The 25,920-nt window shown below is 48.2% G+C and overlaps 1 protein-coding gene across 2 annotated transcripts in view; it reads right to left on the bottom strand.

Annotated features, from left to right (window-relative positions):
- RAB11FIP4 (RAB11 family interacting protein 4) overlaps positions 1 to 25,920 on the bottom strand; it is a 336,747-nt gene that overhangs the window by 17,113 nt on the left and 293,714 nt on the right. For both annotated transcript variants that reach the window (XM_048491005.1, XM_048491006.1), the window contains 7 exons: positions 22,846 to 23,037; positions 19,800 to 19,934; positions 18,186 to 18,221; positions 15,655 to 15,754; positions 13,680 to 13,783; positions 10,050 to 10,190; positions 6,315 to 6,396 (listed from right to left, as the gene is read on the bottom strand). In XM_048491005.1, the coding sequence (XP_048346962.1) occupies positions 6,315 to 6,396; positions 10,050 to 10,190; positions 13,680 to 13,783; positions 15,655 to 15,754; positions 18,186 to 18,221; positions 19,800 to 19,934; positions 22,846 to 23,037 (790 nt within the window). The remainder of the gene's footprint in view (positions 1 to 6,314; positions 6,397 to 10,049; positions 10,191 to 13,679; positions 13,784 to 15,654; positions 15,755 to 18,185; positions 18,222 to 19,799; positions 19,935 to 22,845; positions 23,038 to 25,920) is intronic.

The raw sequence follows: 25,920 nt of genomic DNA, 5'->3' as shown, positions 1-25,920 counted from the left end.
GTTTGGATTTATACCCCACATTTCACTCCTGTAAGGACACTCAATGTGTCTTACCAGCTCCTTTCCCTTCCTCTCCCCACAACAGACACCTTGTGAGGTAGGTGGGGCTGAGAGAGTTCCCAAAAACTGTGACTAGCCCAAGGTAACCCAGAGGAATGTAGGAGGGGGAACCACACCTGGTTCACCAGATAAGCCTCAGGTGGAGGAGCGGGAAATCAAACCTGGTTCTCCAGATTAGAATCCACCTGCTCTTAACCACTACACCATGCTTCCCAGTGAATGTGTATGACCTTGCCCTCCTGGAATTGAGTCATTTCACAGGGGTGTGTTGGAGAACTGGCATATCTGAGGGCTCTCCCAGAATTAAGACAAACAAAAAAATAGCCAGCTTCTTATACAGAGAAAACTAATGAACAATACTGGTCTGGTGTCCTCCAAGTAGGCATGCCACTTACCCCAGATCATAATACATTTGTGGCAGAGTGAGCCCTGAAACATGCTGTTCCATCACATGTGTGTAAAGTACCATCAAATCACAGCTGACTTGTGGCAAACCAGTAAGGTTTTCAATGTAAGAGACTAACAGAAGTGGTTTGCCATTGCTTGTCTTTGAATAGCAACCCCGAAATTCCATTATGGTCTCCCGTCCAAATACTAACCAGGACTGACCCTGTTTAGCTGCTGAGATCTTACAAGATCAGGCTAGCCCAGTGATGGCGAACCTTTTCGAGACCGAGTGCCCAAACTGCAACCCAAAACCCACTTATTTATCGCAAAGTGCCAGCACGGCAATTTAACCTGAATACTGAGGTTTTAGTTTAGAAAAAAACGGTTGGCTCCGAGGGATGCATTACTCAGGAGAAAGCTTGGTGGTAGTCAGTGGCTTTGCTTTGAAGCAACTGTGCAACTCTTCCAATGGGTGAATCACGACCCTAGGAGGGTTTACTCAGAAGCAAGCCCCATTGCCAGCAACCAAGCTTACTCCCAGGTAAAGGACTGCACTTTAGTTCTTCGCATGAAAATCAGTGGGGTTTAACAGCGCTTAACAGGGTTACCTACAGTGCTTCCCCAAAACTAGGTCTGAGGTTTAATGCTAATAATCGAGCCCAGCAGCCTTGGGGGGGGGGGGGGGGGGCGACTCTGCGCGTGCCCACAGAGAGGGCTCTGAATGCCACCTCTGGCACCCGTGCCACAGGTTCGCCACCACAGGGCTAGCCTATGCTATTCAGGTCAGGGCATTCCTATGGAGTGGAAACCAATAACACGATCATTTCCTGCAATGTGCAAAGAGACAAAAATGCCCCCCTTCATCTTGAGGATCTTGTGAGATTCAATGGTGCTGGAGCACCACTCCCTACTTCCAGCCCAAACCAGGATATGCTTGTGTGTGAGAGTCTGTTCATCTCGATAACTCCTGAATAAGCAATAGAGTCTTCCTCAAGTTCAGGATTCCCATGACGAGGAAGGCAGGGTAATTGTCCAAAAGGGACACCTGTGAAGACGCAGAGTTTTGCAGCAGAAAAAGAACAGTGCCTGGTTTTTATGTATATTTACAGGCAATAGGCTCAGCAGAATTAATTGAAACTCACTTTCATAGGGGGAGTTAGGCTACTCAAGTCCTGTGCAAAAGGCTGAAATATCTGTGACCCAGCTCACATTTTGTGCCTCCAGATGAAGGCCATTTGCACACTTGTAGTCTCCTTCGCAGGTCTGATTTTCAGTTTGCAGTTACACAGGTATTTCTCCCTTTTCAGAACTCACTGCGCCGCAGATCAGAGAAGCCCCATAGTTTGGGAAAGCGGGCAAAGTACGCTATTTTTCCCTGTCTGCACAGGGAAAGCAACACAGACCAGTGTGTGCTTTGCTTCCTTCCCGTTTTCTGTTCCTCCCTGCCTTCCCCACCACCCCATGCGGGAGCAGTTCCGCCCACCCTCCCACTGGCATTTCCAGGGGCTCGATGGGGTTTGTCTTTTTAAAAAATAACGTTGATACTTTTGATCTATCGCAAGAGCAACAAAAACAAAAACAGGCTGCAAACAGTCTCCCAACCAGAGGTGGGATCCAGCAGGTTCTCACAGGTTCCTGAGAGTAGGTTACTAATTATTTGTGTGTGCCGAGGGGGGGGGGGGTTACTAATTGGTGATTTTGCCACGTGATTTTTGCCTTAGTTACGCCCCTCCTCCGCAGTAGCGCGCAGAACTTGAAGCAGTCTAGCAGGAGGTGCACCGGTGTGCCTGGCAGCCTGCGCCTGCACGCATTCGTTTTCCCGCCCAAGGACCAGCGCAGTGGCTGCGTCCTTGCCACAGCCCCGCCCAGCCCCCGGAATGCCCGACCACGCCCCCGTCGTGCCCCGCCCAGCCTCACTGGCACTACGCCACTGTTTGAATCCCACCACCATGGGAACTTGTTACTAAAATTTTTGGATCCCACCACTGCTCCCAACCCAGAAACAGGGGGCAGGCAAAATGGCGGCTAGACTCAGAGGAAGCAGCAGAGGAAGCACCTCCTCACATGTAAACAAAGAAATCTGGAATGACCCCGCTGTGAAGCACACAGTCATGTGGAGAACTGTAAGTGCACAGCGTGAATAAATAGGACGGTGGTCCTGCACTGAGGATTCCAGTCCACGTGTCAATTGCAGACAGCCCATGTAAACTAGCAGGGGAGGCACAAGTGCCGCCGGGCACAGACAGCAACCGTAACTCTCGGCCCAGTTTTACATCCGCTAAGCATTATCGTTTGTGCTTCTGGCTCTGAGGGGAGCCAGGTGACTGGAGGAAATGAATGTCCTGTCCTTTCAAGAGGATGTTTTTTGCCTCTATGCCAGGGGTCTTCAAACTATGGCCCTCCAGATGTTCAGGAACTACAATTCCCATCAGCCCTGCTACTTGGCCATGCTGGCAGAGGCTGATGGGAATTGTAGTTCCTGAACATCTGGAGGGCCATAGTTTGAAGACCTCTGCTCTATGCCATGGAAAGCACCAGCTGCTTATTTCCACATGTTCACACTTTTTTCCCTCCTAGGAGATTCCCTATGGACAGGATGTTTTGCACCAGGTCTACGAGCAACCAGACTTCACTCTGTCCTCTACTCTTGCTACTCAGAGCCTCAGGTTCCTGATTGAGACTATATTCCTATGCCAGTGGTGGTGAACCTATGGCACGGGTGCAAGAGGTGGCACTCAGAGCCCTATCTGTGGGCACGCGCAGAGTCGCGCCCCCCCCCCCTCCCCACACACTTCTAGGCTGGCCTGGGCCGCTGGGCTCAATTATTAGCATTAAACCTAAGACCTAGTTTTGGGGAAGCAGTGTAGGTAACCCTGTTAAGTACTGTTAAACCCCACTGATTTTCATGCGAAGAACTAAAGAGCGATCCTTTACCTGGGAGTAAGCTCGGTTGCTGGCAATGGGGCTTGCTTCTGAGTAAACCCTCCGTCGTGATTCACCCGTTGGAAGAGTTGCACGGTTGCTTCAAAGCAAAGCCATCGACTACCACCAAGCTTACTCCTGAGTAACGCGCGCCTCTGAGCCAACCGTTTTTTTCTAAACTAAAACCTCAGTATTCAGGTAAAATTGCCATGTTGGCACTTTGCGATAAATAAGTGGTCTTGGGGTTGCAGTTTGGGCACTCGGTCTCGAAAAGGTTCGCCATCACTGTCCTATGCCTTTGTTTCAAAGAACAACAGTCCATTTAAAGAAGAAAAAGAAGAGTTTGGATTTATACCCTGCTTTTCTCAACTGTAAGGAGTCTCAAAGCAGCTTACAAGTGCCTTTCCTTTCTCTCCTCACAACAGATACCTTGCAAGGTAGGCGGGGCTGAGAGAATTCCGAGAGAACCATAACTGGCCCAAGGTCACCCAGCAGGCACCATGTAGAGCAACAGGGGGAGGAGGAGGAGGAGGAGAAGAAGAAAAAGAAGAAGAGGAGGAGGAGGAGGAGGAGGAGTTTGGATTTATTATTATTATTATTAAATTTAATAGATTATTATTATTATTAAATTTATGTCCCCCCTTTCTCTCCTGTAGGAGACTCAAAGGGGCTTACAATCTCCTTGCCCTTCCCCCCTCACAACAAACACCCTGTGAGGTAGGTGGGGCTGAGAGAGCTCCGAGAAGCTGTGACTAGCCCAAGGTCACCCAGCTGGCGTGTGTGGGAGTGCACAGGCTAACCTGAATTCCCCAGATAAGCCTCCACAGCTCAGGCGGCAGAGCTGGGAATCAAACCCGGTTCCTCCAGATTAGATACACGAGCTCTTAACCTCCTACGCCGCTGCGAAGAGGAGGAGGTTGAATTTATACCCCACTTTTTCTCAACCAAAAGGAGCCTAAAAGCAGCTTACAAACTTGTGAGGTAGGTGGGGCTGAGAGAGTTCTGAGAGAACTGTGACTGGCCCAGCAGGCTTATGCGGTGGAGTGGCAAAACAAACCTGGTTTCCCAGATTAGGGTCTGCGGCTCTTAATTGCTACACCACGTTGACTCAAGAGACCAGCTTGCAAAGCTTCAAAGTGGTGATTAAAAGCAGTATGTTGATTACTGCATAAAGTTAACCCGCTTGTTTCAATTACAAGTCTGTCTTGGGGCCAAAGAGCTTTCAAGCTTCCCACTCTGCTTCGCTGATGACAACTCACCCAATAGAACATTCTTTCAAAGCCCAACGAGAGCCAGCGTTGCATAGTGGTTAAGAGCAGGTGGACTCTAATCTGGAGAACTGGGTTTGATTCCCCATTTGTCAACATTAAGAAGAAGAAGAGTTGGATTTATATGTCCCCTTTCTCTCCTGTAAGGAGACTCAAAGGTTCACTACCACTGCTGCATAGTGAACCAGATTTGTTTTCCTGCTTCTCCATATGGAATCTGTGGGTGCCCTTGGGGTAGTCACAGTTTGTTCAGAACTGTCTCAGCCCCACCTACCTCACAAGATGTCTTGTGTGGGGAGAGGAAGGCAGTGGCGTAGCTACAACGGGGACATCCGGGGACATTTGTCCCAGGCGCCACCATTGTAGGTCACACGGGGGCGCAAAATGGCCGCCCTCATAGCCACATCCCCCTGTTGGGCCAGGTATGAGTGCCTCAGAAGCCTAGACTACACACATGCCCACCTGGCTCTATACGTTAATAAAGGTTCTTTTTTCGCAGCAGAGGCGTACCGGGGGTAAATGGCGCCCGGAGACAAATTGTCTCCAGGATGCCCCCAGCTCCACCCCTGATGCCCCCAGGCTCCACCCCCTGCCCTTGACCCTGCCCATGTCACCATGGACATGGGCAAGGTCTAGGGTGCCCACCTCGCCCCCCCAGACTCTCCCTGCCGGCTGGGAGCCCAGTCGGCAGGAGGGGGGAAGGAAGGGGGGAGTCCAGGGTGCGGTTGAGGGTGCTTGGAGGTAGCAGGAAGTCTTGCTGCCTCGTCATTTTTGCATGCCTCGACTGATATGGACGGGTCCGCGAAAACGACAAGGCAGCAGGACTACCTGGTCACGTGATTTTGTGCCCCCCACGTGACCAGAAGAGTGGTGCCCGGGAACAAGGGGTACCCCTTGTCCCTAGGTAGATACGCCACTGTTTAGCAGGCACGGGGGGCACAGCAGACAGGCCTGGGAGCCATTTTGCCCCGGGCTCTGGTTCCCCTCCCTACACCTCTGGAGGAAGGGAAAGGAGTTTATAAGCCAACTTGAGTCTCCTTACAGGAGAGAAAGGGGGATATAAATCCAAACTTTTTTTCTTTAGTATATGAGCGCCATATGAAGCTCTGCCTTTCCCTTTGGGAATTTGTTTTCGGGGGTGGGGGTGTGTGTGTGATTCTGGCAATATCCCTCCTTTTCTTCAGCCACATGATCGTAGCCTGAGAAACAGCGTCTTTGCCTCCCCCCACTCCCACTGATTCCTGTGTGCTTGAAAAGCTCTTTCTTTCCCTGCTTTTAAAATCTCATGAGTCCAATTAATGGCATTGCCTCCCTTTCTCTCTGCTCCCTATCCTGTGGAATCAATGCAGCCAAATCCAAGAAGAGATTTCCAAAGGGCACAGGCATTGCTTGCATTGGGATTGCAATCATGCTAAGCCACAGGTCTGCAACCTGTGGCTCGCCAGATGTTTATGGACTACAAATCTCATCAGCCCCTGCCAGCATGGCCAACTTGGCAGGGGCTGATGGGAATTGTAGTCCATGAACATCTGGAGAGCCACAGGTGGCAGACCCCTGTGCTAAGCCAGATGTGAACAATAGAAATGATTGTCACGCCAGTCAAACCCGTTGGAACAGAGAAAGGCCCACTAATCAACGTGGGAAGAAAAGGGACAAAAATCCAGGCATTCTTGTTACCTCATCCAGCTTCTCTGTTTGTGACTTCAGCCGTAAGACTGTAGTTGTGAGCTCATAATTTTCTTCTTCGAGCTGCTCAATCCTGAAGATGAAGGAGAAGAGTGAAATAATCGTGCCGTAAAAAGCTATTGTGGTGCAGGGACTGCAGGAAAATTAAGCATCCTCTAAAGAGGGGAGATTTTTCCTCCAAAATCATTCCATGCATAGAATCAAGAGAGCAAGGGCTTAAAAAATCAGTTTCTCCCTTCAAGGCAGCAAGCCCCCTCAAGATCTCTTATTTGGTGCTTCTGAAACTGTCTGTAACCCAGAGCAACTTTGCACTATAATGGCCCTTACTCAATGTTCCTTCTAAGCTACATAGCTGCGCAGCCATCGTATTGGTGCCATGCAGGTCGAGAAGTCACCCAGCAGGGGGAGCTCTCACTGCGGTTCAGTTCTGCACAGCGAAAACGAGTTTCTGTGCAGCCCTATGGAAGCCCTTACCTGTGACTAATTTAGTACTATATTACTTTAAGATAGTGGTTTCCAATCTGGGGTACATGTACCCCTAGGGGTATGTGCCAGACTGTTTGGGGGTATGCACCACTTTTTCAGTGATGGCCCCATTACTGTGGATCTTCTTTGTATGCATTTAGAAAAACTAGTAAAGATGCACCTATTTTCCCTGGTCTTTGGCTGAAGACATGGTTTCCTCCCTCTGGTAATAATGAATTTTTAAACAGCTTTTTATGAATTTCAAAAAGTTCCATGAATTTTGATAGGTTTTAATAGGTATGTTGTTTAAATAAGTTTTATTGTTATATTGTTACAGACTGTAAATGTTTTTAGATTTATTGATATTGTATTACTTTTATTTTATGCAGTAACCTGATCTGAGACCTTCGGGTATAGGGCAGGCTAAAAATACATACATAGATACATACATACATACGTACGTACGTACGTACGTACGTACGTATGTACGTACGAACGAACGAACAAATGAAAGGCAGAATCCAGCTTTCAGAGATTTGAGGGAGGGAGGGAGGGAGGGAGGAATTTTCTAACCTTTATGACTACAAAGATACCCTTGGAAGGATCTTAGCAATCTTGGGGAAATCCGAGACTTGGATCAAGTAGAGGACTTCCATCCCCAGAGAATGACTTGCTTGCGTCCCCTTGCTTCCCAAAATGAGGTATCTTAGCATCACGGGACTTCACCACAGAGGGGCATTTTGGGAGGAGAGCAAAGAGTATGGGTGAAAATCCTTCTGTCCATGGAAACATTCCAGAGGATTCAAGTCAACAATCAGGGGCGATGGTGATAGAATAAGATCCACCATGCTTTTAGGACAGTGATGGCGAACCTTTTCGAGACCAAGTGTCCAAATTGCAACCCCAAACCCGCTTATTTATCGCAAAGTGCCAACACGGCAATTTAACCAGAATACTGAAGTTTTAGTTTAGTTTAGAAAAAACGGCTGGTTCCAAGTCGTGTGTTACTCGGGAGTAAGCTTCGTGGTAGTCGGTGGCTTGGCTTTGAAGCAACCGTGCAACTCTTCCAATGGGTGAATCACAACCCTAGGAGATTTACTCAGAAGCAAGCCCCATTGCCAGCAACCGAGCTTACTCCCAGGTAAAGGATTGCGCTTTAGTTCTTTGCATGAAAATCAGTGGGGTTTAACAGCGCTTAGAAGGGTTACCTACACTGCTTCCCCAAAACTAGGTTTTAGGTTTAATGCTAATGAGCCCAGCAGCCCAGGCCAGCCTAGATGTGGGAGGGGCGGACTCTGTTTGCACATGCCCACCGAGAGGGCTCTGAGTGCCACCTCTGGCATCCGTGCCACAGGTTCGCCACCACTGTTTTAGGAGAAGAAGAGTTCGGATTTATACCCTGGCTTTCTCTCCTGTAAGGGGACTCAAGGTGGCTTACAAGCTCGCTCGCTCGTTCATTTGTTCCAACTCTAAATCTCTGAAAGCTAGATTCTGCATTTTATTTATTTATTTATTTGTATGTATGCATTTTTAGCCTGCCCTATACCTGGAGGTCTCAGGGCGGGTTACTGCACAAAATAAAAGTAATAAAATATTGATAAATCTAAAAACACTTTCAGTCTGTTACAATGGAAATACTCCAGTGGATTCAAGTCAACAATCAGGAGTGATAGTGGTAGAATAAGACCCACCATGCTTTTAGGAGAAGAGTTGGATTGATACCCCGTCTTTCTCTCCTGTAAGGGGACTCAAGGTGGCCTTACCAATTCCTTTCCTTTCCTCACAACAGGCACCTTGTGAGGTAGGCGGGGATGAGAGAGTTCTGAGAGGACTGGGACCAGCTCAAGGTCACCCAGCAGGGTTCTTCTGTAGGATTGGAGAAACAAACCCGATTCCCCAGATTATAGTGTGCTGCTCATGTGGTGGAGTCAAACCCGGTTCTCCAGATTAGAGTCCATCGCTCTAAACCATACACCACACTGGCAGGGTTTGGGTGCAATGTGAACTATGTAACCAATATTTAATAGCTGGACGCCATCTTTATTTTAATTTTAATTGATATAGAAATTGGATGCTGCTTTTAAACTGTTTTATATTTATATTTATATTTGTCTTATCACTGTTGTAAACCGCCCTGAGCCTTTCGGGGGAGGGCGGTATAAAAGTAGAATAATAAATAAATAAAATAAATAAAATATGCAAATTTGCTAAAATTGCATAATTTAGAGACATTGCAGAATCCAGCTTTTTTTGGCCAAGAATCTGCATTGCCAGGGTGTACATTTTTTTTAAAAAATACAGAATTGACACAGCCCTGGCAACAATACCAGCTGTGCCTTTCCAGACTTACATTTTCACACATTCACAGAGTTGCATTTTATGTAAACAACCGGCTGGATCCAATGAGCCGTGTCCCAATCGTAGCTCTTTCCCATGCTCAATCCCCACCCCTACCCCAGCAGTTTGGTTTTGGTGGAATAGCAGTTTGGATGGAATAGCAGCCGCAGGCATTTGGAGGATGTAGTGGAGAGTAGGATATAATCAATAACTATTATTGTGATAATGGCAGCAATTTATGGAGCTACGGTTGGAATCAATGCCAATGCTGCACAGAGGCGTAGCTGGGCCAAACTGCGCCCAGTGCGCATTCTATATTTTCCGCCCCCATGGTCCGCCCCACAGTGCCCCCCGTGGCACCCCCCCACGACACGCCCCCCTTCCCACACTTACCTTAGTTCCTTTCCTTTTTCCAGAACTTTTTCAGGCTGCAAAAGGCCTGTTCACAGTAAAAACGGCTTGATGGGAACTATACTTCCCAGGAGACCTTGTGAGCCCCAAGGTCTCCTGGGAACTGTAGTTCTTCAGGCCGTTTTTATTGCAAACAGACCTTTTGCAGCCTGAAAAAGTTCTAGAAAAAGGAAAGGAACTAATGTAAGTGTGGGAAGGGGGGCGAGTCGCGGGGGGTGCCACGGGGGGAAGGGGAGGGGCCTGGGGCGATTTTCTGTGCCTCCCAGGCGTGCTCCCGCTGCACGGCGCACCCCCCGTCCCCTTGTAGCTCCGCCACTGATGCTGTATCTCTAAAGTAATAGCGAGGGGCCACATAATACCTTTCTGTACATAATCATGGGCAAAGGCATGTAGCTAATACAGGCGACATAGGCCTTAACAACTTGCAGTAAAGGACTTTTTAAAAAACCTGTAGCATCTTAGATAGCAACATGGTGGCTGGAAAAAAAGCCAGCATATACATATAAACAGTACCTTGTGTTGAGAAGTTCAATTTCAGTGCTCTTCTCTTTTTCATATTTGCTGTATGCCTCTCTGTGCCTCTTTATCTCTTCTTCCAAAGTCTGTTCAGCTGATGCCTCTTGGTCTTTCAGCAGCTCTTCTAACTCATGAACCCTGGCAAAGGGATTTGATGTTTACCCAACAGTTCCACATGTCTGCTTGCAAGTTAACACACAACTCCATTCCTTTTAGCATCTAAAGGATTTGGCAACGGCCAATCAAAAGGCAAAGTGACTCGTTTCTTGATTATATGGCCTATGACCGTGGTGGCGAACCTTTAGTACTCCAGATGTTATGGACTACAATTCCCATCAGCCCCTTCCAGCATCACCAACCAATTGGCCATGATGGCAGGGGCTGATGGGAATTGTAGTCCATAACATCTGGAGTGCCAAAGGTTCGCCACCACTGGCCTATGAGATGCCATCTGCATTTGCAGTCACTTCAAGAAATGTATTTTACTGCAATCTCCGCAGTTCGTTATGTATCCCTGCACCTTCTTTATTCTATTTTTAAAAATGGATCCAGAAAGCAAGCAAAACTGGACTCACAGGCACGTAAGTTAACTTGCTTCTCCCGAAGGGGCTCTGTGCAATTTTGAGACATGTGTACATGATGTTCCCACCCAGTTCCACAAAGATAAAGGGATTTTTTAAAAAAAGAATCTTAATATATAATATGGATTACATTTCTAGGAAGAAATCAGGCTGCTCATAAAAAATAGGGGGCCTAGATAGACTCCATTCCCACGTACAACCTCTCTTGACCATTTATGTTTAACACTTATGTCTGGGCACGGGCACAGGCCCCAGCGCAGGGCCTGGACTTGGGCTGTCCAGGTGATGGTGACGGTGGGAACACCAGCCCCAACGGCAGCGACGGCAGAGCCGGGGGACAGCCCCGGCCCCGGAGGCGGCGACGGCAGCAGCCGATTCCCGGGAGAAGGTGGGGCTGAGCTGGCTGGCCGAGATGGGCGGCACGCTGGGACGGGCGGCACGCTGCGCCGCACGGCCCCACCAACCCGCCAAACAACACCGGCAGCCTGCCTCGCAAGGAGGCGACGCAGGCCCGTCCACACAACACTGAGGCTGGGAGGGGGCGTAGCCATGAGCCCGGCCAGGCTCGCCCAGCCCCAGCTGAAGGAATTCAGAGGGAGGCGGGAGTGAGGGTTGGAGAGCAGGAGAAGGGAAAGAGAGTGTGCATGGACAGGCAGGGAAAGGACCAAGGGGGCTGGAGCCCAGCTGTGTAGTGAAACAGGCTGGGGGACCCACGGCTCCCTACCTGCTAGTAGCGGGTCCCACCCCTGTGAGGGTATAACAGGGAAAGGGCGAGAGAGCCTTGGTGACCAAAGGACTCCCGCTCTGTGAAGTAACAGGGCGAGGGGGAGCCTGGAGAGCCCGAAGCTCTGCCAGACAGGTACCCTGCCAGCGAGGACAGGGTGCGGGGAGAGTTCCATGGGCGCGCCCTTACCTAGGCCTCCGGGCCAAGTGGAAGGAACATCGGCTGGGGAGGCCAACCCCCAGGTCAGGGAAGGAGGGACGGCACCAGAGGTGGGATCCAGCAGGTTCTCACAGGTTCCCGAGAGAAGGTTACTAGTTATTTGTGTGCGCTGAGAGGCGGTTACTAATTGGTGATTTTGACACGTGATTTTTGCCTTAACTACGCCCCTCCTCTCAGCAGTAGCGCGCAGAATCCTTAGAAGCAAGTCTTAGCAGGGGAGGTGGTGCACCGGCCTGGCGCTTGCTGTTGGCATTCATTTTCCTCAGCCCAAGGATCGGGCGCAGTGGCTGCGCCCCTGCCACAGCCCCGCCCCAGGAATGCCCTTTCGCCCTCGAATGCCTGGCACACACACCCTCGGGTCAGGCTAGTCGCCCAGCCCCATTGGTGCTACGCCACAGTTTGAATCCCACCACCATGGGAACCTGTTACTAAAATTTTTGGATCCCACCACTGGACGGCACACCCGCCTGAGAGCGCCGCGTGGCTAGGGGAAACGCCACAACATATATACTCCATAGACTAATGTTAGTTTTGCTCCAGTCTTAGCTTCAAGGGCTGCAACTAGTGAGCCCTGGAGATCACGTTTTCAAGCAGCTGGAGAAACCGTTGCCCCCACCCAAGCAAATTCACATCTGGGCAGGAAAGAGTTTGGGCTCCCACCCTGCCTCTTTTTGGGTTTCACTCCCACTCCATTCTCTCCACTCCCAAACCTGCGTGGCCTTTAAGACAGAAAGGGAGAGTTCTTTCTTTCATGTGATGAGGCCCATCATTGCTTAGACACATACTTGCCATGGAACATTTTTGTCCTTCTAAATCAGCAGAGAGATCACAGGTGCTACCCCCAAAACGTTTCCAAGTGTAGCATATGTCAGGATCTAAGTCTCACAGAAGAGGAACTGATTTTCAACACACCGGCCTTTTCCCGACCAGTCACTCATAACACTTCCAGGATAATAATAAAATGTGGAGTTACTGCACTAGTTCCCCTCTTCCTTTGATTCAAGGAAACGTTTCCAAGCCACTTTTCCTCTGTCGTTTCGGAATACATTTTTACAATCATGTTTTTCACTGCAACATTTATGAGCTCGTTTCCCTCACAGTGTGAATACACTTGAAATGTTCTTTCCCCCCCGTAAAACGGCAGGCCGCCATCCATGTCCCCTATGTTGGTCACCAGAGGCGGAGCTACAAGGGGACCAGGGGGTGCGCGTTGCACCGGGCTTGCGCCTGGAAGGGGGGGGGGCAGCAAAAATTTCAGGTTTGTTTTTTGTATTTTTAGTGTTTTCCAGTTTTTGGCCTGCAGGGGGCGCAGTTTTTAGGCTAGCAGCACCAAAATTTCAGGGAGTTTTTGGGGGACTCTCCTGATGATACCACCCAAGTTAGGTGAGGTTTGGTTCAGAGTTTCCAATGGGAGCTAATAGGAGATGGGGGCTACACCTTTGAGAGTCCATAACTTTGGATTCCCTGAACTAAACTTCACCAAACCTGGGTGGTATCATCAAGATAGTCTCCTAAAGATACCCTGAAATTGTTATGCTGCTAGCCTAAAAACTGCGCCCCCTGCAGGCCAAAAACTGAAAATACAAAAAACGCAAACATGGGGGGGGGGCAGCAAAACTCAGATTTTGCACCATTTTCCCTAGCTACGCCTCTGGTTGTCACCTGACCTCCCCTTTGGTATTTGCTCTGCCATTATTTTGTCCCTCACCACACTGCTTTACCTCTCTCCTCTTAAATTCTAGCTTCTGGCCTTTTTCCTTTCCTTTTCGTTTTTTTGAGACCATCGAATCAGTGAAGCTATGAATCATCACTGCAGCACATGCGTGAAAAAAGGAAAAAAATGGCTGTCGGGAAACAACATCCTTCATTGTAAATGATGGAATCGAAAACACCTTGGAAATGAGGTAAGTGCAGTGTGAGAAAAAGGCCATCGTTTTCTTCCTGCTCTCCAAAGACACAGCTCAAACAAACCTTTGAGGTCTGTTTTCTGGCTTCCAAAACAATCAAAAATGTTATCAGAGGCGTCTTAGGTCTCTGGAGTGTCTCATTACACTCTGCCTCTGGAGATGATGGAAACCAACGGTAGCCAATGTGCTCAGTTACCTGTGAACTAGATGTGTGTTCTCCTGTCTCAGTTTGCTCTTCAAGTCACCATTTGTCATGCTATCGTTTTCCAATTCCGTCACTTTTTTCTCGAGGGAAGTCACCTGCAAAAGATAGAAGATGCAAGTTTCCTCTCTACAGGGGCTGAGGAAAGCACAGAACACAGGAAAGAGGGTAGTCGCCAGCTTGTACCAGCTTATTAACCCCAAAACTGTGTAAAAAAGTGTGCATTCTTTCTTAACCCCACTGCTTGCTGAGCAGGGTCGGTCCAATCCAATCCAATCAATCCAATCCAATCCAATCCAATCCAATCCAATCCAATCACCTTTATTAGGCTAAACCAAAAGTACCATTCCAAGTACAAAAACAGGATCATTGTTATATATCATGTAGAACATGGATTAAAAATGTAGCAACTCCTTCAGAAATTTCTACATTAGGGCTTAGTTTAGACATTTTTAGTTTGTCTGAGAGAAACATAAATTCTAGAGGTAGTAAAGCTCCCAGATCGGTTCTAATATCATTATGCCTCGAACAGTAAAGCAGGATATGAGGGACTGAGTCTATAGTGTTGGGACAGTACAGACAGCAACGCTCACTTTGTGGGATGTTAAGGAAACAACCTTGAAGATAGACAGAGGGGAATGAATTGCACCTTGCTCTTGTCATGACCCATCTGCACTTATAATTAACAAGCTGTTCTAAATATACAGCAGGGCTAGATTTCGGGGGTGTGATCCCAAAGTATAGAGGGGAACAGGAGCTTTGTGCAGCACTCAGGAGAGATTGGTATTCCTGGTCGTTCAGTCTGATCTTTAGATGATGGTAAATTTCCGTGGCGGGAAGCATATGAAGAGACTCCCATCAGATAACTCTGCAAACGGCCTCATCCAAGCAAAGAGGCACAGAGGTATCATTGTTGTTATCACCAGAGGCGTGGGGTGGGGGGGAGGCGCCCGGGGCAACACCTGCTCCGGTCGCCCCTGTACCTTCCTCCCTATGCCCCACTTACCTTAGCCAGCGGGAGCCTGTCGCGGGCTGCCCCTTGGCCCAGCCCCGGCAGGCTGCTCTTTCAGCTGGGGGAGCCTCTGCTGGCTGAAGGGGCAGTCTGGTGGGGCGGGGCCAAGGGGCACCCAGCGGCAGCCCAGCCAGGCTGCTTCTTTGGCCAGTGGAGGCTCCGCTGCCTGAAGGAGCAGCCTGGAGGGGTGGGTCCGAGGGGAGGGGCGTGGGGGGTGATTTCCCAGCCCCTGCCCATGACCAGCTGGCAAGCGCCCGGGGACATGTGACCCCACATTATCAGCATATTCCCAGAGGTTATCACCCAGAGAGATTCTGCAAACCTTAAAAAGCAGACTTTTAGAGCAGGAATACCGTATCTTGTTGGGCCAAGCAAATAAATCATGCTCACCCCTTTCTGTCGGAATAGTACCAGAACAGGGGCACACAGCCAAATATCTTGAACTATTAACTGAACCCCAACAGAGATGGATTATTACAAGGGCCAGATGCAATACGTTTCCATCAGCCGTTACAAAGGGTCACTACCTATCTATCCCTCTCCAGGATCGGGTTTGTCCACACTGTAAAAACCAAGTGGAGACTCTTGCTCACATTATACTTGACTGTCCGAGATATGTGGGTATTAGGAATTTCTCTCCTGGGCGGATCTTAGACAAATCTGAAAGAGACTCTGACAATTCTGTTGTGGAGCTTTTGTTAAATAGTATAGAGGCCGTGCTCTTGGAAAAAATAGCAAAATTTCTTTTACAAGTGACAGAATTTTCTAAGTAATGTCCAATGCTAGAAACAGTTTATCTGACTGTGTTTTGAATGTACTTTTGATTTGTACTTCAGAAATGTCTGTAATGCTCTGGAGCCTATTTTAATATGCCTAATAAAGGTTGTTGTACTGTATAGGTTATCAGCATCTCCAGAGCTTTTCTTCACTGTGAGGTAAGAACGACCCAGACCTCACCTTTTCCGTGATGTCGTTATCGCACGAATCTATGCTGTCTCTGAACAGGTCCTCTGTGCTGCCGTTGCTGCTGCTGAAGTTGCTGTTGTGGAAGAGCTGCCTGTCAGGAAGACAAGAAAGCCAGTTGACCGTTTGAAAGGCCTGCGAGTCAGGAATGCACGCGCAAAGCTGCCTTTTAGCGAAATCGTTGGTCAAGCAAGGTCAGTATTGTTGACTCTGACTGGCAGCGGCTCTCCAGAATCTCAGGTGAAGGTCTTTTGAAGAAGAAGAAGAAGAAGAAGAGGAGGAGGAGGAGGAGGAGGAGGAGGAGGAGGAGGAGGAGGAGGAGTTTGGATTTATATTCCCCCTTTCTCTCCTGCAGGAGACTCAAAGGGGCTGACAATCTCCTTGCCCTTCCCCCTCACAACAAACACCCTGTGAGGTAGGTGGGGCTGAGAGAGCTCCGAGAAGCTGTGACTAGCCCAAGGTCACCCAGCTGGCGTGTGTGGGAGTGCACAGGCTAATCTGAATCCCCCAGATAAGCCTCCACAGCTCAGGCGGCAGAGCGGGGAATCAAACCCGGATACATTAATTCAGGGGCGGGGGGAGGTTCCTTCACCGAAAAGCTACACGTAACACCAAATTACAAATGCAAATAGCATAATCTGCTGCATTAAGCTAGACCAGTGTTTTCCAACCTTTTCAAGGTCATGGTACCCTTGACCTCACTCTTCATATCTCACGGTACCCCTTCCCCTTGCTTACCACCCCCCACCTTCCCCTCCCAGGGTGAAGGGAAGCACGGGGGTGGGGGGTGGGGGGGGGGAAGTGGCTGCTGACCCCCTGGGCCAGCTCCATATCCTTGCTGGTGCCGGCGGGAGACACCGCAAAAGTGAGGGGGGCTGGTAGCATTGCCACGGTACCCCTGGGACATGCTCACGGCACCCCAGGGTACCACGGAACCCTGGTTGGGAATCGCTGAGCTAGACCTTAACTTTGCTCCTTTTTAGTACTGAGAAATAATAGGTCCACCAGCACCAAAGCACGTATGGCTCTCCCCCCTCCCCAAATTCTTTCACAATCAAGGAAACTTCTGCACAACTGTGAATTTCCACAGATGTTGAAGCATTTCCCTACATAATATTGAACAGGGATAGTGGAACAGGTGAGACTTTAACCGTGCTCTGTGGCAATATTACTCGTGTCTACATCATGAAGGCATGGGCTCCCAACCTCCTTCTTGAGTGAGTTTTCTTTAATGAAGACTCACCAGAGATCCTCCTTCCCAAGATTCCCACCCATTGTTTGAAGAAATACTTCCACAAGGACAGCTTGAAGGCTAGAGCAGCACAGCCAAAGTCGGTTCCATTTTTGTTTGGGAAGAGAAAAGCAGGGATGGCAATGGAGCAAGAAGCCCAACACTCTCGAGAAAGGACCCAAAGCCCAAGGGCAGAGGTGTAGTCCTAACTTTTACCTCAGCTTTTACCTCAGTGAGAACAAAGAAGCACCAAAGGTAACAAGTTGGAACTTCTTCTCAGCAAGTGGATCAGGAAACAAGAAAAGCTCACTGGATTTGATCCAGGTGCAGAGGGAGCCACCCTGGAGTGACAGAGATTTCCTTAGCTATAGTCTGTCTCAGAAAAAGATGTTAGTAGGTTGTATATTCCTCCGCCACAGAACTCAACATGCCGGACCTTCTTTGTTGTAGAATGCTCTGCCTGGGCCCTGGTGCCTACCTAGCCTGCTCCCTCCCATCATTTTAAAAGTAATGAAATATAAAAGCTCTTGTATCGAAGTACCATGTTCAACAATGCACAAAATAATGGTTTTGACAAAGGGAGCACGTAAAAATGAATTATAATTCTCATATTCGTTTGGGACTACAGTGGAACCTTGGTTTTCATTGCCTTCGGTTTTCATCGGTTTCGGTTTTCATCGATTTGCAGTAAGGTGCAGGGGTTTGTGGAGAAAAATCACCTGGACAAAGCTGTTGCAGGCCGTGTCTGCAACTTGTTTAATGACAATGTCTTGCCCCATTTCAGACAAATCTTATAGGCAGAAACCGACCTCTTTGGACAGCTTTCTGGTGCGACATTGGTCCACTGACTCTGAAGTTGGTCCTAGTGTTATTGTTTGTTCCTGTTTTCAGCATTAAACACTATGTTTATTCACCAGAAAATGTGTTTTTGGTATGTTTTTTGGAGTGCCTAGAACGGATTAATTGGATTTACATTGATTCCTATGAAAAAGTTTGCCTCGGTTTTCATCGGTTTCGGTTTTCATCGATTCTTTCCCGACAGATTATCAAAGAAAACCGAGGTTCCACTGTATATTCTAATGCGGAAGCAGACAATTTTCTCAACTGTTGCACCTCGACTGATCCTACTAGCATTTTTTTCTGAGACAACAGCATAGATGGATTTCCTTCTGGCGCCCTTCAGATACCACCCAGAACCCATTCATTTCCTCCTTTTGCATTCAATACATGTTTTGAATTATATGAAGGCATTGTTATTTAAGGCAGTCTCACCCACAGCAGTAATATTTATTACCTTCCAAAAGCGGTGCTGGATATTTTTCTGTTTGGGCTAGGAAAAAAAACACACAGAAAATGATGCAATGCTATCTGCAGTTTCTTCTGTATATACACTTATATACACGTATATACACGTCATACACCATAATAGCAAACCCCATTCAGCAGCGGAAACCATTAGCCTGTATTGCTCAAAAAAAAGAAAAGAGAGTGATTGCAAAAAGCAATACCGAAAAAGGGGCATTTTTCTCCAAATAAGATAACAACAAAATTTATGAGAGATCGGTACTCTGGTGCTTACAAGAAACAAAACAAAACGTGATCGTCCACATTTTTATTCTGTCCTTCCTCCTAAGAATTCACATGGCATAAAGGTTATAATTTCTCCATTTTATTCCTACAACGATCTGTATGGTTGGGAGTAGTGGTAAAGAGAGTTTCCTAGTGCAGGGAAAGTTCAGTCCTGGTGTCTCCAGTCCTAGTAAGATAGTGACTACAAATATTATTATTCTTACTACTACTAATGTGTAAACTTCTTGAGCAAGCTACCGTGTTTCCCCGAATATAAGACAGTGTCTTATATTAAATTTTGCTCCCAAAGATGCGCTATGTCTTATTTTCAGGGGATGTCTTATTTTTCTGTGTTCTGTTCGTCGGGCATACTTCCAAACAAAAACTTTGCTATGTCTTACTTTCGGGGGATGCCTTATATTTTGCACTTCAGCAAAACCTCTACTATGTCTTATTTTTTGGGGATGTCTTATATTCGGGGAAACAGGGTATATTCCAATGATGAAGAAGAGAAGAGTTGGCCTTTATAGACAGCTGCAGTACCAGCCAGCCAGCCAGGGGGAGCTCTGGGTTAACTCATCAGATTCTTGTCCTTGGTTCTGAAAGAACTGCTCGGTTCTGAAAGAACTTTCTTAAACAATCAGTCACAAAGGCATTTTACACTTCCTCCAAAATGGAATTTGCAGTGAGGTTTGAGTAGCAAGCACACTAATTCAAATTGGCTGACTCAGTGGTGTAATAAGGGGGGGGAAGGGTAGACCCCTGAGCACTACTTGAAAGTCACATGGGGACATATTGCCAGGCCGCCTCAATCCTTTGCAGCTGCATCCCACCCCTGAGCTCCCTGTGAAGTTCGGAGCAGGGGTGGAGTTGAACGGCATCACTGGGACTCACCTGCTCTCGAACTCCTCGTGGAGTTTGGGAGCAGGGTGGGCCCATTTGATGCCAGGCTCTGCTCCCAAACGCCACAAGACGATCCCCACTGGCCGGCGTTCAACTGTGCCCCTACTCTAAGCTCCACGAGTAGTTCGAGGGCGAGGCGCAGCTGCAAAGGGGGCGTGTGCAGCTGTGACAGGGTATGGTGGTGCTCAAGGTGAGCCACTGGGCTTGCCCTGAGCATTATATTACCCAGCTATGCCCCTGGTTCGACCTATTTGAGGACTGACTGAACCAAAAAGATATAAAACCAGATGCAGTGAGAATAAAAGTTGTCTCTGGCCTTTTATTTATTTATTTTTAGCAAAGATGGACCAGGAGGCTAGAGACTTCCCCTTCCCTGAGGCCTGCAGCGCAGGCTTCCCTTTTAAAAGGCACCGTCGGAGGCTTCCAGGTTTCCTACCTGTTTGCTTTCAGGTTTTTCAGCCGGGCTTCCAAGTCATTGAGAAGGTTGATTTTCTTGCAGCACTGAGTACAATAGACATCCAGCAGCTCGCTGTTGTAAATGTGCCTCATTTTTCTTGGGGTCTGACCAGCACTGTTAGCAGAAAGGGAAGAGATAGTTACCCCAGATACCTGCTTTGAGTCTAAATCAGAGCCGGCCATTGTCAAATCGGCCATTGGCCATTGTCCAGCGCTCCTGCTGCTACAAGACCGGCAGCCGGGCTAGTTTCAGGAATATTTTTCTCAAAGAACCATATTTCAATACTGTGACAAAAGTTGTTTAGAGCTGCCCACAAATATGTGACATTTTACACTTGAGCGCCACCGTGCTGCCAACAACATATAGGTGTAGAAGAAGAAAAGAAAAGCGTTTTGGATTTATACCCAACCTTTCTCTTCTGTAAGGAGACTCAAGGTGGCTTACAAGCTCCTTTCCCTTCCTCTCCCCGCAACAGACACTGTTATGCCCCCACAGAGGCTTTTATTATTTCCCCAATATTTTATTATTTCCCCAATAAGCTTTAGTTTCCCCATAGTTAGCATGGTTTTAGTTCTTTGTTAAAACTTCTAAGGGAGGGTATTTTAGTTAGCCCCTGTCCCTTTAAGACATTTCCCAATAGGCAGTTTCCTTTCTTTTCCCAGCAATCCCCTGTTTTAGTTTTAGTCAGTCTGTCAGAGAGAGGTGTTAAGGGTAGCTGGAAACCAGAATATATGTGACGTCCATATGATTATATGGTGGTCCATAGAGTACAAGTCAAGTTTAATAGAAGTTAGAACTAGAAAAAGACTGAAAGAGCTGAAAGGAAGCAAGGCACAGTGGACTTTCCTAAAGCAACCAAGAGAAGACACAGTCTACAGCTTCAAACCTGCTCAAGACAAGCAAGTACTCTGACTTAGATAGACCCAAGGGTGGAGTTAGGGTCTTGTTTCTCTCCAGTAATAAACCCATTGTAAGAATTGTTGAACCTGGCTTGTGTCTCCCCCATTCTGCCCTAGCCAAGTACAGGGCACCTCAAACAGATTCACTTGGAGGGCAGAACAGACACCTTGTGAGGTAGGTGGGATGAGAGAGTTCCGAAGAACTGTGACTAGCCCAAGGTCACCCAGCAGGAATATAGGAGTGTGGAAACACATCTGGTTGACCAGATAAGCCTCTGCCACTCAGGTGAGGAATCAAACCCGGTTCTCCAGATTAGAATCCACCTGCTCTTAACCACTACTTTCATCCTATCACTCCGCTGAGCAAAGTTTATTCATTTATTAATCCTCCTCCCTTCCTTTTGGCTCAAGTTTGAAGCCTTCCTGCAGTCTAAGAAGCTTTTATCTAACAAGTCTCCTGTGCCCCCAAATGTCTGAGAGGCCATGACACAGACAGTCTAAACTACACATATTCGAACAGACTGGTGAACACGCTCACAATTCCTCCATCACTATGCTGTCTGCATCTGGTCAGAGACTGGTGGAAGCTATAAGCAGGAAGAACAGCCCCTGGCTAGTAATTGTGATTCCAGGCCATAGTTTTAAATTTTGGAAAGGTTAAGCAACACCAAAGCTAACTGTTGAGAGGGCAGGATATCTTCTGTGGTCTGTATTAGGCTGGACCTCATTCAGACCACAGTCCTAAACAGAGTTGCATCCTCACTTCAATCAACTTAAAAGGTTGTAATTCTGCCTAGGATTGCTCTGCATGGTGCAGTGGTTAAGAGGGGTGGACTCGAACCTGGAAAACTGGGTTTGATTCCCCACTCCTCTTATCTGGTAAACTGGATTTCTTTTGCTGCTCCTACATATGAAGCCCCCCATATGACCAGATCAGCTGCGCCGGGTAATCTGTAACTAGGGCTTATTTTTGGAGTAGGGCTTATTTTTGGAGTAGGGATCACATTGGGCCAGTCACTGTTCTCTTTGAACTATCTCAGCCCAACCTACCCCACAAGGTGTTGTGGGAAGGGGAAGGAGCTATAAGGAGTGATAAGCCGCTTTGAGACTTCTCAAGGTAGAGAAAAGTGCGGCATAAATCTAAAATCATTATCATCAGCTTCTTCTCTGTTCAACTTCTCTAGTTTTAAGGAAACATGCTTATCAATATTTTATCCTGGAAGTTCAGCTGACAGCAACAACAGAATCATCCCTATCGCTGTATTGTCGAAGGCTTTCACGGTCAGAATCGCTGGAGTGTTGTGTGGTTTCCGGGCTGCATGGCCGTGTTCTAGTAGCATTTTCTCCTGACATTTTGCCTTCATCTGTGGCTGGCACCTTCAGAGGATCTGATGGTAGTAAAGCAAATGGAGTATATATACCTGTGGAATGTCCAGGGTGGGAGAAAACCATTTGCATGTTAACAAGTGTAAAGGGTGCAATTAGCAAGCTTGATTTGCATGTGTTGGGTGGGATTCTCCCATTTAGCATGCGAGTAACCATGAAGAAAGCACAAAATTAGTGAGGGCATCTGCATTGTAGTAGCTTGGCCTTTTGATCCCTTTGACTGTTTACTGTATCAGTGTCAAACTCGCAGCCCTCCAGATGTTATGGACTACAGTACCCATCATCCCCTCCCAGCATCATGCTGGCAGGGGATGATGGGAACCGTAGTCCATAACATCTGGAGGGCTGCGAGTTTGACACCTGTGGCTTACTGCCTGGAGACATCCTTTGTCTGGGTGGTGTTCATTAGTCTGGGTGGTGTTCATTAGGTGTTATAGGAATGATGCTGTTGTGCATGATATTTTTTTTAGCAAACATGGAAAGGAAATGCTTTGTGTGTCCACGTGGGGGACTCTTTTTTAACCTTGCAATTTAGACAACATGATATACCACGTTCCCATAATTCACTGGGAAAAGGTGGCTGCAAAGCTTTTGCCAAAAAGGTGATGCAGGGGGGAAAAAAGATGGATTCATTCTGATGATGAATCATCCAATTCCAAAAGATATGCCACTGAACTTGGTAGCATTTTCCTCCCAAACTCCATGAACAAGAAAGGATGAATTTAATCCAAGTAAGGAACCTGGAAGAAACGGACGAGCCAAGATCTGAGTAAGCGTTTGTTCTGCTTTCATCATCGGGGCAGGGGCTGCTGGGAGTGAAGTCTACATCATCTCCTTCTCCGTAATCCTCAAACTGTTCTTCATTGCTGATCAGGGAAGCAGTAGAATAGGTGGAAAGGTCACATCCTGTGGAAGGGTTGAGAAGACTTGACCTAGAGAAAAGGAACATCACAAAAGTCACAAGGAAAGACTCGTCACATGACCTTTGTTGTTGGGGGGCACAGCGCCTGGGAGGCTCCCGAGTACGGCAGCCATTCTGCTTGGAAAGGGGTCTCACAGCGCCCAGGAGGCTCTCGAGTAGGGCAGCACATTGCTTGGAAAAGGGCCCCCCAACACCCGGGGGGGGGGGCGCCTGAGTACGGCAATACACTGCTTGGAAAAAGGCCTCTCACGTGCAACTGACCTTTCCTTCCCAAATGTGGTTTCGGAGAAAACTGCTGAGGTTGCAAGACCTCCTGGCTCCAATGTGTACGTGCAAATGCCAATTCCCCTGCTCAAATCCCGCTGTGCTCTTTGCTCTGTCCATTGTGCCTGCCTGCCCTGTTTGTTTTTCCACTTGTAAACTGTCAATAAAAGGGCTTGTGGGGAGACAGGACGGCAGAGTTGCTCCCTGCTTCTTTCATTGGCCAAAACAACATGCTGCCTCCATTGCCGTAAGACAACACTTTGTCACTTGAAGGTCTGGAAGCTTGAGCCGGTGCAGAATGTGGCAGCTCGTCTGCTAATCAGTGCTTTGCATTGGGGTCACATCACCCCTATCCTGGTGTGCTTCCGATGTGCTGCCAGGCTCAACTCAAAGTATCGGTGCTAACTATAAAATCCTATCAGGCGTTGATCCCGGATACGTGGGAGAGTGCATTCGTTCCTATATTCCTGCCCGGGTGCTGAGATGGTAGGGGGAGGCTTGCCTGACTGTCCTGCCTTCTTTGGAGGTGAGGGGGTAGGGGTGGCCCAGAGGGCCATCTCTAGAGTGGCCCCTACATTGTGGCATGCCCTCTCCCCAGAGGTCTGCCAGGCCCAACTGTCTTGGAGTTTCAGCTCCTGGCGAAGACCATCCCCTTCAGCTGGGGATTGGGCAGACTTCCCACCACTAGGAGGGGGCCCCAGGGGTGTCTGTAGACCCCTCCCTTTTTGTGGGTGGGTGGGGTGTTTGAGATTTTAGATTGTTTTAGGGTTTTTAGGATGGGTTTTATTGTGATTTTACCATCGGATAAGATTTTGTATGATTTTTATTGTAACCCACTCTGAGATGGGGGTAAAGGGTGGGAAATGAATGTAAACAAATAAATATATTAATTAACTAAAAGTTGGTTCCATCATCACTTTGAAAAACCAAGGACAAGCAAGGCAGAGATTTAAATAGCTAGCTTAAATGTTTTGCCCCAGCAATACAGCACTGTTTGTTGTCCACATTTGATTACTCCTCCTCCACAGTGACTGCGGGGCTTTCCGCACTGACAGAGTTGTACTGGTTCACCTAGGTTCACCTCAGTGAATCCGTACTGCAACCGAGCTCAACATTGTTTTGTCTCAGTTCCCCGGTGAACTGGGCGGCATATCCTTGTCGCAGTTATGAACTACACTTTTCTGCCGGAACAAGGTCGATACCGCTTCAAAGCTTCAAAGTGCGGATGCATTGAAATGACCTCACCCGTTCAACCAATCAGGAGCCGCTTTTGTGGCATGCACAGAATGGGAGAGTCATGACGGGCAGAAAGCACATGTAACTGTAAACTGTAAAAAAAAAAAAGAACGCTCCCGTTTCCCATGGTAACACAAGCTCCAATCACGATTGAGGAGCGAGACAGGCACCAAGATGATCCCGCCCACTTAGCTCGGTTCCAGGGGGCCGACTCAGTTTCTGTGGGGACAGCCTGGAATCGCCCTCCACTGAAGGGAACCGAGTCGACCTTAGCTCCCTTCTGTAGTGCAGAAAGCCCCTGCGTCTCTCTCTGTCTTGCTGATCGTGTGGCTACACTAAGTGGGTCTACATTCTTGGTGACCACATCAAAAGGCAGAAGGCAACACTGTTCGGATCCATTTCATTCTGGTGTCGGGCCTGGTTATGGGACTGAAATGTCTGGGGTCACCTTGGTGGGTGACCTGGGCTGGATGACTGACAAGGAGAATGCTCGGGATGGCTAGCACACATACTTAAAAACCAGAGGTGCAGTTGGACCATACTGCGCCCAATGCGCACTTTGCGTTTTTCGACGCCCCCAACACACACACTTACCTTAGTTCAACTTGAAAGTGCAGGCTAGAAAAAGCGGCCTGTTCACTTGAGGCTGAAAACGGCCTGGTGGGAACTACACTTCCCAGGAGACCTTGGGGCTTTGCAAGGTCTCCTGGGAAGTGTAGTTCCCAACAGGCCGTTTTCAGCCTCAAGTGAACAGGCCACTTTTCCAGCCTCTACTTTCAGGCTGAGCTAAGGCAAGTGTGTGTGTGGGGGCAATCTCCCCGCCCAGGCACGCGTCCGGTGCAATGCGCACCCCCCTGTCCCCTGGTAGCTTCGCCTCTGTTAAAAACAATCACATCATTATATGCTAATAAATGAATGGATTAAAATCCTCCAATATACAAAAATACACAGATGGCAATTTAGCCATGCCACATCAGTCCCACTTTCCCCATGATCCTTGATCCGTGGTGGCGAACCTTTGGCACTCCAGATGTTATGGACTACAATTCCCATCAGCCCCTGCCAGCATGGCCAATTGGCCATGCTGGCAGGGGCTGATGGGAATTGTAGTCCATAACATCTGGAGTGCCAAAGGTTTGCCACCACTGTCCTAGATCTTATGCGTGTGAAAGAAGGGGGTGTAAATTCAGGGCAAAGTTGTTGCATCTTCAGTTGTGGGTCCAGTGGAAAACTTCAGTTTTACAGGCCCTGCGGAATTGACTTAATGTCCCACGGGGCCCTGATGTCTGCTGGGAGTGAGTCCCCTAAAACAGGAGCCAGTGCTGCAAAGGCCCTGGCTGTAGCGGAACTTAGTCAAATGTCCCTGAGGCCAAGGACCACCAGTAATTACTGT

The sequence above is a fragment of the Sphaerodactylus townsendi genome, linkage group LG03 (assembly GCF_021028975.2).
Source record: "Sphaerodactylus townsendi isolate TG3544 linkage group LG03, MPM_Stown_v2.3, whole genome shotgun sequence".
Taxonomy (NCBI): Eukaryota; Metazoa; Chordata; class Lepidosauria; order Squamata; family Sphaerodactylidae; genus Sphaerodactylus; species Sphaerodactylus townsendi.
The sequence above is the reverse complement of the archived record's forward strand: the minus strand, read 5'-3'. Positions and strand labels throughout refer to the sequence as shown.